We start from the raw sequence: 12,695 nt of genomic DNA, 5'->3' as shown, positions 1-12,695 counted from the left end.
AGTCTGACAGCCCTGAGTCTGAATCCTGGCTCTGCCTCCTAAGTGTGACTTGGGGCCAGACACCAAAGCCTCCATGGACCTCATTTTCCTCACCAATACACAGTGCAGAAAATCACTGCTCTGAGGATGACAAGAGCTAATCTATGCAAAGCACCTGCCACAGCTTTGTTTCTGCTGATGCCAGCTCAGGAGGCAGGCGCTATTCTTAGCTGTACACGAGGGCATTTGAGGCCGGCTGATGGTCCCCATGCTAGAGCATCATACCTGGACAGGAGGGCTCCTTCTGCTCATCCTTGCTTCCAGGATGTTTTCCACCCTCTGATGGGCCTGGAAACCTCTCCCGGGTACTAGGAGAAGAGAGGAGAGTGGACAGTAGGAAGTGGGGGAGGATGGGCAGACTCCACATCTGTGACCTTTGCAGCCCTGCAGCCTGCATTTGATCATCCACCTGCCCAGGGAGTTAGGAATTGATGAGAATGCTCCAAAGAGCACCTGTGGGACTCTGTACTCAGTGGCTGCCCCCAGAGTCTAGCTGGTCAAGTATGGCAAGAACTGGGGAGGAGCCACACTCTCCCAGTTCTCTGGGGGCTGCAGGAATTCTGTTACTCTGAGGACTGGAAGCTTTTTCAAAATTATTATTAATTTTTATTGGAGTATATTTGATTTATACTGCTGTGTTAGGTTCTGCTGTACAGCCAAGTGAATCAATTATACATATACATAAAAGCATGTATGTATATGTATAACTTTTCTTTTCCCGTATGGGTCATTACTGAGTATTGATTAGAGTTCCCTTGTGCTATATGGTAGATCCTTATAAGTTACTTTCTTTATATATAGTAGTATGTATATGTCAATCCCAATCTCCCAATTTATCCATCCCCCACCATGAAGACTAGAAGCTTTGAGAAAATCCAGGTCGGCCCACCCAGCATGGATGTTGGCAGGCAGTCATGCTTCCCCAACAGTCTTCAAAGGCCCAAGCACAGGAGGATGGACAGGGAGGATGGGGAGGATGCCATGTGAAGACTAAGGTGAATCGCTGCCATGTGGACACAGGGAGGATCCCATAGGAGATTCATAGAAGTAACTGGGGAGGGGCAGTGCTCAGAAGGTCTTAGTTTCTAGAATGAAGCGGCAATGGCTTAAGTAACCATAACTTGAATAATAAAGTAAGTGACCTTACTTTATATCAATAGTCTAGGGATGTTGGTGATGTCATAAAATTGTACAAATGTACCTCTTTGGCTTAGTGAGGTCCAGTCATTCATTTATTAATCAGTAATTTACTGAATCCTTCTTTCAGTGACACAATGTCTGAATATACATATTACCTGTCTCAGGCCCTCTTCTAGGTGTTAGGGATACAGGCTCTAACAAGCAAAAATAAAAGAGAAAAAGGACAAAACACTTCTCTCAGGTTGCTAACTACATATACCTAAGACTAGCAATGGCTTCCGAAGAAGGCAATGGCACCCCACTCCAGTACTCTTGTCTGGAAAATCCCATGGGCAGAGGAGCCTGGTGGGCTGCAGTCCACGGGGTCGCGAAGAGTCAGACATGACTGAGCGACTTCACTTTCCCTTTTCACTTTCATGCATTGGAGAAGGAAATGGCAACCCACCCCAGTGTTCTTGCCTGGAGAATCCTAGGGATGGCAGAGCTTGGTGGGCTGCCGTCTATGGGGTCACACAGAGTCGGACACGACTGAAGTGACTTAGCAGCAGCAGCAGCAGCAACAGCAGCAATGGCTTCACTCTAAAAGCAAGTAGACCTGCTTACCAATGTCTCCTGCATCAAAGGCACTTACCTTAAAATGACACAGTCTAAGCTCTAAACAAATTCCCGAGAGCATGAATCTAAACTCCTGCATCTTTGAAACATGATTTACACAGAACACTACTTAAACATTCATTAAACAGAATGTGAGTTAAATTAAAAGATGCTTGCTCCTTGGAAGGAAAGCTATGACAAACCTAGACAGCATATTCAGAAGCATAGATGTCACTTTGCCAACAGAGGTCCACATTGTCAAAGTTACGGTTTGACAACTTTCAGACAAAGCGACTGAACAACAGAATGTGAAGGATATTAGCCTAGATATTCTGTCATTATGAGTATATCAGTTCAGTTCAGTCACTCAGTTGTGTCCGACTCTTTGTGACCCCATGGACTGCAGCACACCAGGCTTCCCTGTCCATCACCAACTCCCGGAGACTACTCAAACTCATGTCCATCATTGTGGGTGATGCCATCCAACCATCTCACCCTCTGCCATTCCCCTCTCCTCCCGCCTTCAGTCCTTCCCAGCATCAGGGTCTTTTCCAACAAGTTGGTTCTTCGCATCAGGTGGCCAAAGTGTGGGAGTTTCAGCTTCAGCATCAGTCCTTCCAGTGAATATTCAGGACTGAATATATATAGTGTGTATATACACGTATCTATCTATCTATATATTTCTACATATACACACATATGTAAGCCTAGTAAGATCTGATGTTCCTAATGACCAGTGTCTGCAAAGTCAAAGAAAACACAAATGGACACGGATGCCTTAAATGGTGATAACATTTATTGAGGGCTTACTGTGTGCCAGACATTGTTCTGAGAACTTTACATGTAAAAATTCATATAATCATCTGGACAACTCTATGCAGTAGTTACTATTATTATCTCCATTTTACAGCTGACGAAATTAAGGCACAAGGAAATAGACTCACAAAGCCAGTAAGAAGCAAAGCCAAAATTTAAGCCCAGGAAACTGGGCTGCAGAGTCAATGCTATTGACTAACCATATTGCCTGATCAGTCTGAGTAATGCACATCTTTACTCTAGGATTTTTTAAGGGAAAGTCTAAGGGACAGATTCTCAGAATTCCTCTGTGGATTGTGTTCCCTTGCCCTAAATTCCCAAGTTCACAGATTCAGCCGACAATGACCCCTGCTCAGGACATGCTCCTGATTCTCCCGCGTCCTACACGTCTCTTCTACTCCCCTTTCCTCCTCCTGCCCCTCTGTCCACGCCCACCACAAAGGTTTCATTGCCAGAAATGGAGGCCACAGCATCCACTCCTGCCTTCACTTTAGCCCCAGGCCCCTTCGTGAAGGCTGCAACGCCCACTCACCAAGAACTGTGGATGGCCTTTGATCCTACGGAATGAAGTACCTGGAGGCCAGTGGAAGTACATTTTTGTCCTGCTCCAACAACTTTATCATGGAAAATTTCTCATAAACAAATTCTGTTATATAACATACATGTGTGTGTTGTTTGTATACATATGTGCATATATATATATATATAAAACTATATACATATCATTCAAAAATGGATGTTCTTTGGTGTGATGATGGCGTTGTGAGTGTGTCTTTTTGAAACTTCTTTATCTGTTAGGGGTAAAACTAAAATATTCATAGGTAAGCTGTGAAGCTTTTTATCTGCCACAAACACTCCAGTTAAAAAAAACTGTTCAGAGGCGTCCCTGGTGGTCCAGTGGTTAAGACTTCACCTTCCAATGCAGGGGGTGCGGGTTCTATCCCTGTTCAGGGAGCTACAATCCCACATGCTTTGTGGCCAAAAAAAAAAAAAAAACCCAAAACATAAAACAGAAGCAATATTGTAACAAATTCAATAAAGATTTTAAAAATGGTCCACATCCCCCCCCACCAAAAAAAAATCAACTGTTGAGAGCAAGGACTAGATGAAATAAGACTTCAAAATGTTAAAAAAAAATTTTTTTTTGAAGCTGACTGAAGGAGAGGAACAAGAGTGTCTATACTTTTGGTATGACTGAAATTTTCCGTAAAAAACTTCTTGCTCAGAAGAAAATAAATGAGAATTAACGGAACAATTTGTTTGATATGAGAGCTGTCTTCAATTTCTAAAAATTCATTACAACCAATATTGATTATTAACACAGTCCAGGGGTTGGATGAGTCCAGTAGTTTCAGCAAGAAAGGTCAGCCTCTGCCCCAAGGGCTTGCAAGCAACAAAAACTCACACATCCTGTTCTATTCCTTATTTCTTTTCCACAGACATGGGAAGTCCAGGAAGGCTACTTGGAGGAAGGACGTGATACTTAAGATGGATCTGGAAGGAACTGGGAAGGAAGGTAGGAAGAAGAGAGGGAGAAAATATTTCTGGGGACGTCACAAGAAGGCCAGCTTACCCTCGAACCTTCAGAAGGTTTTTCCTGTGGCAAGTTGGAGAAGCTGTGAAGACGTAGATGTGGGTTTAAACCCTGGGAAAGACCTCCATCAACAGAGCTGCCTGGAGGGACACTGAGCCATCCCCGGGTTTCATGGGGATCCCCATTCCATGTGAGCATAGATAAGAAGAAACATTCACCTCTCAGGAGTTTAATAGGAGGGCTTGAAACATTAACTGGAAACAGGAGTAGGCATTATATCCTTATTCATGTGAAAAAACATGTGTCATACTCAGCACTGAGATACTAGGAAGACGGGGCTGAACAAATAAGCCTGAATCTCACAGTCTCAAGAAAATAGGTGGGAATCAGGATCATGTAATAGTAACAACAATAATAATAGTCATATGCTTTTATAGAGATTCTTTTCCTCCCCGACAGGGCTCCCGGAAGCCATATGACTTTGGTTTCCAGCAATCACTAGACATGAGCCCCGGGCTGCAGCCAGTCCCCTGTTCCTTAGTGCTGGCAATGCCAGGCTCTCAGCAGCACCAAGGACTGCTCTGCGGGACACAGACACCCACGCATGGAGACTCACATCACCCACCAGCTCTCATTTCACCCCCAAAGGCAGCTTTTTCAGAACATCAGACTCAGGTGGTTATAACTTCCTGAACTTCTGCTTCTTCACCTGTAATAAGGGATAGAAGCCTAGCTTTCTCCAGTGGGATAACATATGTGAAATGTATTATATGTTAATGTTCCATGTAAACATATAAATGTTATACTGTTATTTACATAGAAAATAACATGTATTAATCTCCAGTCACCATGGATAATAAAATGATTAATTGGACGAAGCTCCTTTGGCATCAGTTCCATGAGGGTAATAAAGACTATGTCTCCAGGACCGTTGTGTGAAGTTCAGAGCCTGGAACTGAGTCGGTGCTCGATAAACACTTCCTGAATAAATGGGTCCAGCCAAGTTGAGCGGCCACAGAGAATTAGCTTAAGGGCTGGAGGTCCACGCCAGTCCTCCCCGGTGGTCATCTCCCTCTCCGGCTCTCTGCTCGTCCCCCTCCGGCTCAGCACCTCCGGGCCCCAGGCCGTCCTCACAGACGGCGGTGTGGTCTCTGTAGGGGTCGTCCCTGTGCTCTGGGACCGCCTGGGGGCACCTGGGGGCTTTCCTGCGGTGAAGACACCAGCGCTGGCCCCATCCCCGGCAGCTGCAGGGCGCCTGGGCCGCCCAGGCGTAGGCGCCCACAGGCACCGCCAGCAGCACCGCGCACAGGATCACCGTGGTGTGCAGCAGGCGCTCTCGTCCCTCCAGCCCGCCGTCATCTCGGCCGGTCACAAAGACCACACACCGGCCCTGGCGTGGAGGCTGCCCCCCCAGGCTAAGGCAAATCTCGTATTTCGTGCCAGGGAGGAGATCATCCACGGTGTACGTGTTGATTCCCGGGCCGACGTGGACCACCTTCTTCCTGAAGGCTTCATCCGACGCAATATAGAGCGTGAACCACGTCTCAGGAGTGTCCGCCGCCGCAAACCACTCTAGCAGGATCCCGTGCACCGTCTGCTTGACCACCCGCAGGTCAACATAGGCACTGCTCTCCGACGGGGAGAAAACAGAACGCGGTGCGAGCAGGGCCTGGGCGGGCTGGACGCGGAGGGAGATGACCACGGTACTCATGCCAATGGAGTTGGAGGCCATGCAGGTATAATTGCCTCTGTCTACCAGGTGGGCAGCAGGTATGACCAGCTCAGACAGAGTAGCATCTTCTGCAGTAAACGAGGTCAACACTGGGTGGAGAGAGAACAAAACAACTCCGGTAGACATCTCTCTGATAAACAGTCAGCTGGAGAGTGTCCAGCAATGCTGGTGTTTTTGTTTTTGTTTTGGGTGGGGGGTGGGTGTTTGTTCTTGTTGTTGTTTTTAAAGTGGTGGTGACCATTTATTAAGCACGTGTTTGGTGCCAGGGTTTTGCCTCCTGGGCTTCCCTTGCAGCCCAGCGGGTAAAGAATCTGCCTGCAATGCAGGAGACCTGGGTGCAATTCCTGGTTTGGGAAGATCCCCTGGAGAAGGGAAAGGTTATCCACTCCAGTATTCTAGCCTAGAGAATTCCACGGACTGTGTAGTCCATGGGGTCGTAAAGAATCAGACACAACTGAGTGACTTTCACTCACTCACTCTTTTGCCTCTCAGCAACCCTGTAAGGTAAGTAACCAATTTTTACACATGGGAAGTTGAGGACTAGAGTGATTAAGCAACTTGTCCATAATTAGAATTGTTCAGAGTCATTGATTGATCTGGAACCTTGTTCTTCTGCCTATGAAGACTGCACTCTTTCAGCTTCACTAGCTCCTCCTACCAACTGACTTTAGCCTTGCCAAGCTATCCCCTGGTTTCTAGGAGATCTCTCACAATAGTGTGATTGTACAATATCATGAGCTTCAGGAAGTGCCTTTTTACTTTGCAGAGGTAGAGTGGCTCAGAGCCCGGAGCCAAATGCCTGGAATCTATCCCTTACTAAGTAAATGGTCTTGCACTTACTTGGTAAATTAGTAAAATCCATGTACTAAGTAAGTAGAGTTGCTTAGATTCTCTTGGCTTCAATTTCCTCACCAGTAAAATGGGATGATAATAGTACTCACTCCATAAGTTTGACAGTAAGTGGTCAGTATGTGTTAGCTGTTACTAGTATTGAGAGAATGGATTGAACATGATACCAAAGAGACTGATGATAACGCATCACAAGGGATAACATCTGGATGTACCTCACCACTCTCAAAGAACCCACAACAACAAATGCTGTATTTCTCCTTCACTGGTATTTAACCTTGAGCCAATAAGATGTAATCAAAATGATAGGACAAAGTCAAAATTTCAGTTACTTAGGTATTTTTTCCAGAGTTTTGCCACCATGTATTATATAAACTACCGCACAATTGCACTCATTTCACACGCTAGTAAAGTAATGCTCAAAATTCTCCAAGCCAGGCTTCAGCAATATGTGAACCGTGAACTTCCTGATGTTCAAGCTAGTTTTAGAAAAGGAAGAGGAACCAGAGATCAAATTGCCAACATCCGCTGGATCATCGAAAAAGCAAGAGAGTTTCAGAAAAGCATCTATTTCTGCTTTATTGACTATGCCAAACCCTTTGACTGTGTGGATCACAATAAACTGTGGAAAATTCTGAAAGAGATGGGAATACCAGACCACCTGATCTGCCTCTTGAGAAATTTGTATGCAGGTCAGGAAGCAACAGTTAGAACTGGACATGGAACAACAGACTGGTTCCAAATAGGAAAAGGAGTACGTCAAGGTTGTATATTGTCAGCCTGTTTATTTAACTTATATGCAGAGTACATCATGAGAAATGCTGGACTGGAAGAAGCACAAGCTGGAATCAAGATTGCTGGGAGAAATATCAATCACCTCAGATATGCAGATGACACCACCCTTATGGCAGAAAGTGAAGAGGAACTAAAAAGCCTCTTGATGAAAGTGAAAGTGGAGAGTGAAAAAGTTGGCTTAAAGCTCAAAATTCAGAAAATGAAGATCATGGCATCTGGTCCCATCACTTCATGGAAAATAGATGGGGAAACAGTGAAAACAGTGTCAGACTTTATTTTTCTGGGCTCCAAAATCACTGCAGATGGTGACTGCAGCCATGAAATTAAAAGACGCTTACTCCTTGGAAGGAAAGTTATGACCAACCTAGATAGCATATTGAAAAGCAGAGACGTTACTTTGCCAACAAAGGTCCGTCTAGTCAAGGCTATGGTTTTTCCTATGGTCATGTATGGATGTGAGAGTTGGACTGTGAAGAAGGCTGAGCACTGAAGAATTGATGCTTTTGAACTGTGGTGTTGGGAGAAGACTCTTGGGAGTCCCTTGGACTGCAAGGAGATCCAACCAGTCCATTCTAAAGGAGATCAGCCCCGGGTGTTCTTTGGAAGGAATGATGCTAAAGCTGAAACTCCAGTACTTTGGCCACCTCATGCAAAGAGTTGACTCACTGGAAAAGACTCTGATGCTGGGAGGGATTGGGGACAAGAGGAGAAGGGGACGACAGAGGATGAGATGGCTGGATGGCATCACTGACTCGATGGACGTGAGTCTGAGTGAGCTCCGGGAGTTGGTGATGGACAGAGAGGCCTTGCGTGCTGCGATTCATGGGGTCGCAAAGAGTCAGACACGACTGAGTGACTGATCTGATCTGATCTGATATCTGAGTGACTGTATTTCTCCGGTTTTACTTAGATATTACCAGCTGTCTTCTAGATAGTGTTGAGATGCTTCTAGAAAGGCCATCCCTGGCTTCATGACGTGCTCCAAACCTGCAGGGTCAACACTAAAGATGACTTCTGCTGGGGTGTGAAAGCAGAGCCTGAGCTTCAGGAAATGAAAGACAGGTTCAAATCCCAGCAGTGGGACCCCTGGAGGTCTCTCCCTGGGTCCCAGGATTGCAACTTCAAGCCAATAAGGTCTGATCAACATAGTGGTAGGAAGTGTAAAATTCACTCAATATCTAGGACTTCCGAACCTTGTCTGGTAAGAGGTAGCTGGAGGTTAGGGAATGACAGAGTGAGGAAACACTTGTTAAAACAAATGTTCTCAGGGTCTCCCCTGGTCTAATTGAACCAAATCTCCAAAGAGAGGTCTGAAATTTTTATTTCAAACAAGAACCTCAGATGAGTTTTCTCAGAAAAGTTTAAGAAATAAGTAATAAGTTATCTCTAGACTCAGTTCTAGTCATAAATTCTATGATTTAAAAATAGAATAGTATTTTGCATCTAGAAGGCTTTCAAAGAATATATGTGTTCACATACAATATTACAATATTTATACAGTATGTTAAGTCAACTAATATATATTTATGTCTTACATACTGTATGCAACATATATATATGTAAACAACAAATACACATGTAATATATATATACTTACATCTCATAGAGTTCTATATGCAACACATATATAAATATATTATTATATACACCTGTGTGTAACAAATATAAATATCATATTGATAGATCTACATGCAACAAATATGTAAATATATTAGTATATAGTATTTACATCATACGTCTTATAGAGATCTGTATGCACCCATTTAAAATAATGCCAATAGTGGGGCACTATCTTGGCATTCTTTCTGTCGTGGTGAGTATAATTCAGGCCTGTCCCAATCTTGCTTGCACCCCTCCTTCATGATTGATCCAGTTTAGAACTTCTCTTCTGAGGACAGGGTTGCTACAGAACTCCCCAGCCCCCCAGATACATGGAGAGGGTGCATGCACTTACCATCAAATTCCCTCCATGTGCTCAGAGGATAAGTCCAGGCAATAGTTGGTGAGGGGCTAGCCTGTGCCAGGCATCGCAGGGTCACATTCTGTCCCACCTGGACGCTGACATTGGCACTGGGGGTTGAGATCTGAGGCTTTGTGCAAACACTGAGCTCCGTTTCGTGAAAAAGTTGCCCTGCCTTGAAGAGAGGACCTCGGCACATGAGATGGGGATTCACCAGGATGACTGGAAGGCTGATGGACTTGATAAACTGGACAAGTCCCCTTAGGCGGCAATCACATAACCAGGGGTTGTCGTGTAGCGCCAGCACCATGCTGGAGAGAATCTCAGCCTCATGGCCAGACTGCCGGTGTTTCTGGTAGGCTGGCCAGTTCAAGAAGACATTCTTGGATACAACTGTCAGTCTATTGGAGGATAGGTCAAGGTAGGTCAGGTTGACCAGGAACTGAAGAGCCAGTTCAGGGAGTGCATCAATCCTGTTGTGTTTGAGGTCCAAGATCCTCAGGAGCGGGGTGGCACGGAATGCTGTCCACGGTACTGAACGGAGTTTGTTCCCCTCCAGTCTCAGTTCTTTCAGTTCTGACAGGTGCTCCAGGGCTCCTGGGTGAATCACAGTGACATTGTCAAAATTGAGCCAAAGGTACTCCAAAGTGTGCATGTTGATGAAAAACCCTCGGGGCAGTTCAAATACGGGTGAGTGTTCAATTCTCACTTGCTTGAACTCTTCAGAAAGGTTCCTTGGGATCTCGCCCAAAGAGATAGATACGCACTTCAGAGTCCTACACAAAAAAACAGAACAGCTTTGAGATGAACATCAAGAGTCTGGAAAGTAGGATCAGAGTCATCCTGGTATTAGATGTATGAATTAGAAGGGAAAAAATGCAATTCACTTGAGTTAGACCCATTCTGGTAAAAATGCAAAGTTTATCAAACTTCAGCACCAACTAAACCAACTAAAGTGAGTTTCAAAGAGATTTTGCTGATTTCCTGCCAAATCTTGGCCTTCTCCCACACCACATCATCCCCAAAGAAAACCCACTCCCCCACAACCTTCTGGGATCTTGCTAGCCCAGCGCACCTGCCAAAACTCTCCTCTGAGCAGGCACATCCTGGCAGACAGGATGGCTGAGCCACATGTGAATCCAGAAAGACCAGAACTAGCAGGAAATAGTGAGGAACTGAAGCCATAGCCTTCTGTAAGAAACTACCTTATGAGTTTTTTAAATAAGTACAGTCCAAGCCTCCAAGTGGCAAATCCTATTATTGGTAATCCATAATGATGTAGGTCAGCACAGCAACAGCAAAGCCCTTGGATGCCCTGAGGTCTGTAATGGCCCAGATCATAAGCTCAGTAAGAACCCAGAAGAGGGAGCTATTTCTCCTAACTAGATAGCAAATTCACTCTCTTTCTGGCTCTTCAGTCCAGAGAGCAAACTATCAGGCAGATGTCTAATTCAATCCTTATACTGCCTCCCCTCAGTCTCATATGAAAAGATCAGAGAAACAAGTAATGCTTTTCTGAGCACCATGGTTCAGGTGATTTGGCCAGAATCCATCTAAAATTCATCAATCACAATTGGCTCCTGAAACCCAGAACTTTCAACCAGTCTCTAAACGCAAATTCAGATGATGGTTGACAAAGTAATTTTAGAACCACTCTTATCAGTGGCAATATCTCCAGCATGTGGTGGATTCATTTGTCTTGTGAGTTAAGACAGCTTCACCTGCTGCTTGGATGACCAGAATCAGAGAAGCATCATATACAGAGGTTAAACCACAAGATTGTTGCTTTCTGATTAAATCAAAGCATGTTTCTTGTCCTGAATCACATAACTTATCCTGAATGCAGTGTATCTCACATGTTAAATTTTTTTAAGTGAGATTCTATGTGATTCTGGATACTTTGCCATTCTTCATTCATTCAACAAATATAAATTGGTCATCTGCTCTAAGCCACACCCTTGCTAGATGCAAGGAATGTTGTGGCTAGCAAGACTGCTATGAATCTGGTCCCATGAGGCCTTCTGTCTAGCTTATGCTTCCTAATCTTGAAATCTTTGAAAAGTGAATTTCTCTGTGCAAAGTGAGAAAATTAACACTTTTTAGTGTTTCCAGGAAATACTAGGATTATGCAAAATAAAGTATCTAACATATAGTAGGTACCCAATAAAGTTTAATTCACCTCCCAGACCAACAGACTCTTGAAGACAGTCACTTTCTTTTACTTGGGGTACTATTACTTCTGATGACTGTCAAAATTCCACGGCTTCCCCTAAGATTCATCATATATATTATACCCTATAAAAGACCTCAGGGAAGAAAATCCGCTTAATCGCTAACCAGTGATGGGGAAATGGGTCACCAACTAAGCTGATTATACCCCAGGCTTTCCATCCAAGCCAAATATATTTGCTGGAGTTTCCAGAGAACCTAACTCTACAATATGGCTAGATATCTGGACTTCCTCTCCAGGTAAAGAAAAAATTAGAAAGGAAGGAGAGTGCCATGGGCACAAAGCTATGGTCAACAAGGAGATGTGCTGCCTAGACACTCTTTGAGAAATGAGTCAGTGCTTGCATGCCCTTCCCAAGGCAGCCCCACGCAGAGACTGATGGTGGTGGGGGAACAGGGACCTGGCCAGTTTGGCATGATAGGGGACAACTCCGATGGGTGGTTCTCATTCCAGAGTTCCCTAGCAGGCTGGCCAAGGTTTTGTCAGGCTTGCTTTGTGGGAAAATATGATTCAATCCACGGGTATCACAAATGACCAGTGAGTTCTTTTCTCATCCCAAAATAAAAATGCCAAAAGAGCCCTACATCCCCTACAATTTCTTCTCCGTTCATCCCATCTAGCTTTCTTAAAAGAATCCTGCTCAACTCAGCCTTCCAGTGGTCTGCCGGGAGCTTGAGAAGAACGCCCACTGGCATGTCCTCTCTGAAATCAGCCAGGTCACCTTTGCACTGCTACTTCTCTCCTGACTCCTTCATCCTCTGGTTTCCTTATCTGATATTTGGTCATAGGGAGTAGCTGTGCTGTTGGCTAGAAGACTAAACTCAAGAGATGGAACAACAAAGGGAAGGGATCTGAGAATACTACACTTCCATCTCCCTTCTGGCAGGATGCTCTTAGGGACTTGTCTCTTAGGATTCTTAGTAGAGACGGGGTCATGGAAGAGGAGTTACTCTATGTTTGTGAAATAATTAGATAAAATTGGCTTCTGGACAGAAGCAGATTTCCT

The 12,695-nt window shown here is 44.6% G+C and overlaps 1 protein-coding gene across 1 annotated transcript; it reads right to left on the bottom strand.

Annotated features, from left to right (window-relative positions):
- Nucleotides 1-4,538: 4,538 nt before the first annotated feature.
- Nucleotides 4,539-12,475, bottom strand: LRIT2 (leucine rich repeat, Ig-like and transmembrane domains 2). The gene is made up of 4 exons (XM_086381213.1): nt 12,411-12,475; nt 9,454-10,235; nt 6,329-6,352; nt 4,539-5,968 (listed from the first exon to the last, which is right to left on the bottom strand). Exons 1-4 carry the CDS (start codon nt 12,473-12,475, stop codon nt 5,151-5,153), a joined length of 1,689 nt encoding a protein of 562 aa, XP_086237339.1. The 3' UTR covers nt 4,539-5,150.
- Nucleotides 12,476-12,695: the final 220 nt, after the last annotated feature.

This window comes from Bos grunniens, chromosome 28 (assembly GCF_055505025.1).
Source record: "Bos grunniens cultivar Pamir isolate PY7600 chromosome 28, Bosgru_T2T1.0, whole genome shotgun sequence".
NCBI lineage: Eukaryota > Metazoa > Chordata > Mammalia > Artiodactyla > Bovidae > Bos > Bos grunniens.
The sequence above is the reverse complement of the archived record's forward strand: the minus strand, read 5'-3'. Positions and strand labels throughout refer to the sequence as shown.

Bases quoted from the DNA above. Each gene is read 5' to 3' on its own strand.
- LRIT2 (XM_086381213.1), bottom strand. From the start codon at position 12,475: ATGACCAAATATCAGATAAGGAAACCAGAGGATGAAGGAGTCAGGAGA. The intron at 10,236-12,410 runs GTGACCTGGCTG...TTTTTTGTGTAG, and splicing joins AGAGAAGTAGCAGTGCAAAG to GACTCTGAAGTGCGTATCTA. The intron at 5,969-6,328 runs GTGAGTGAAAGT...TGTCTACCGGAG, and splicing joins GCTGAGAGGCAAAAGAGTGA to TTGTTTTGTTCTCTCTCCAC.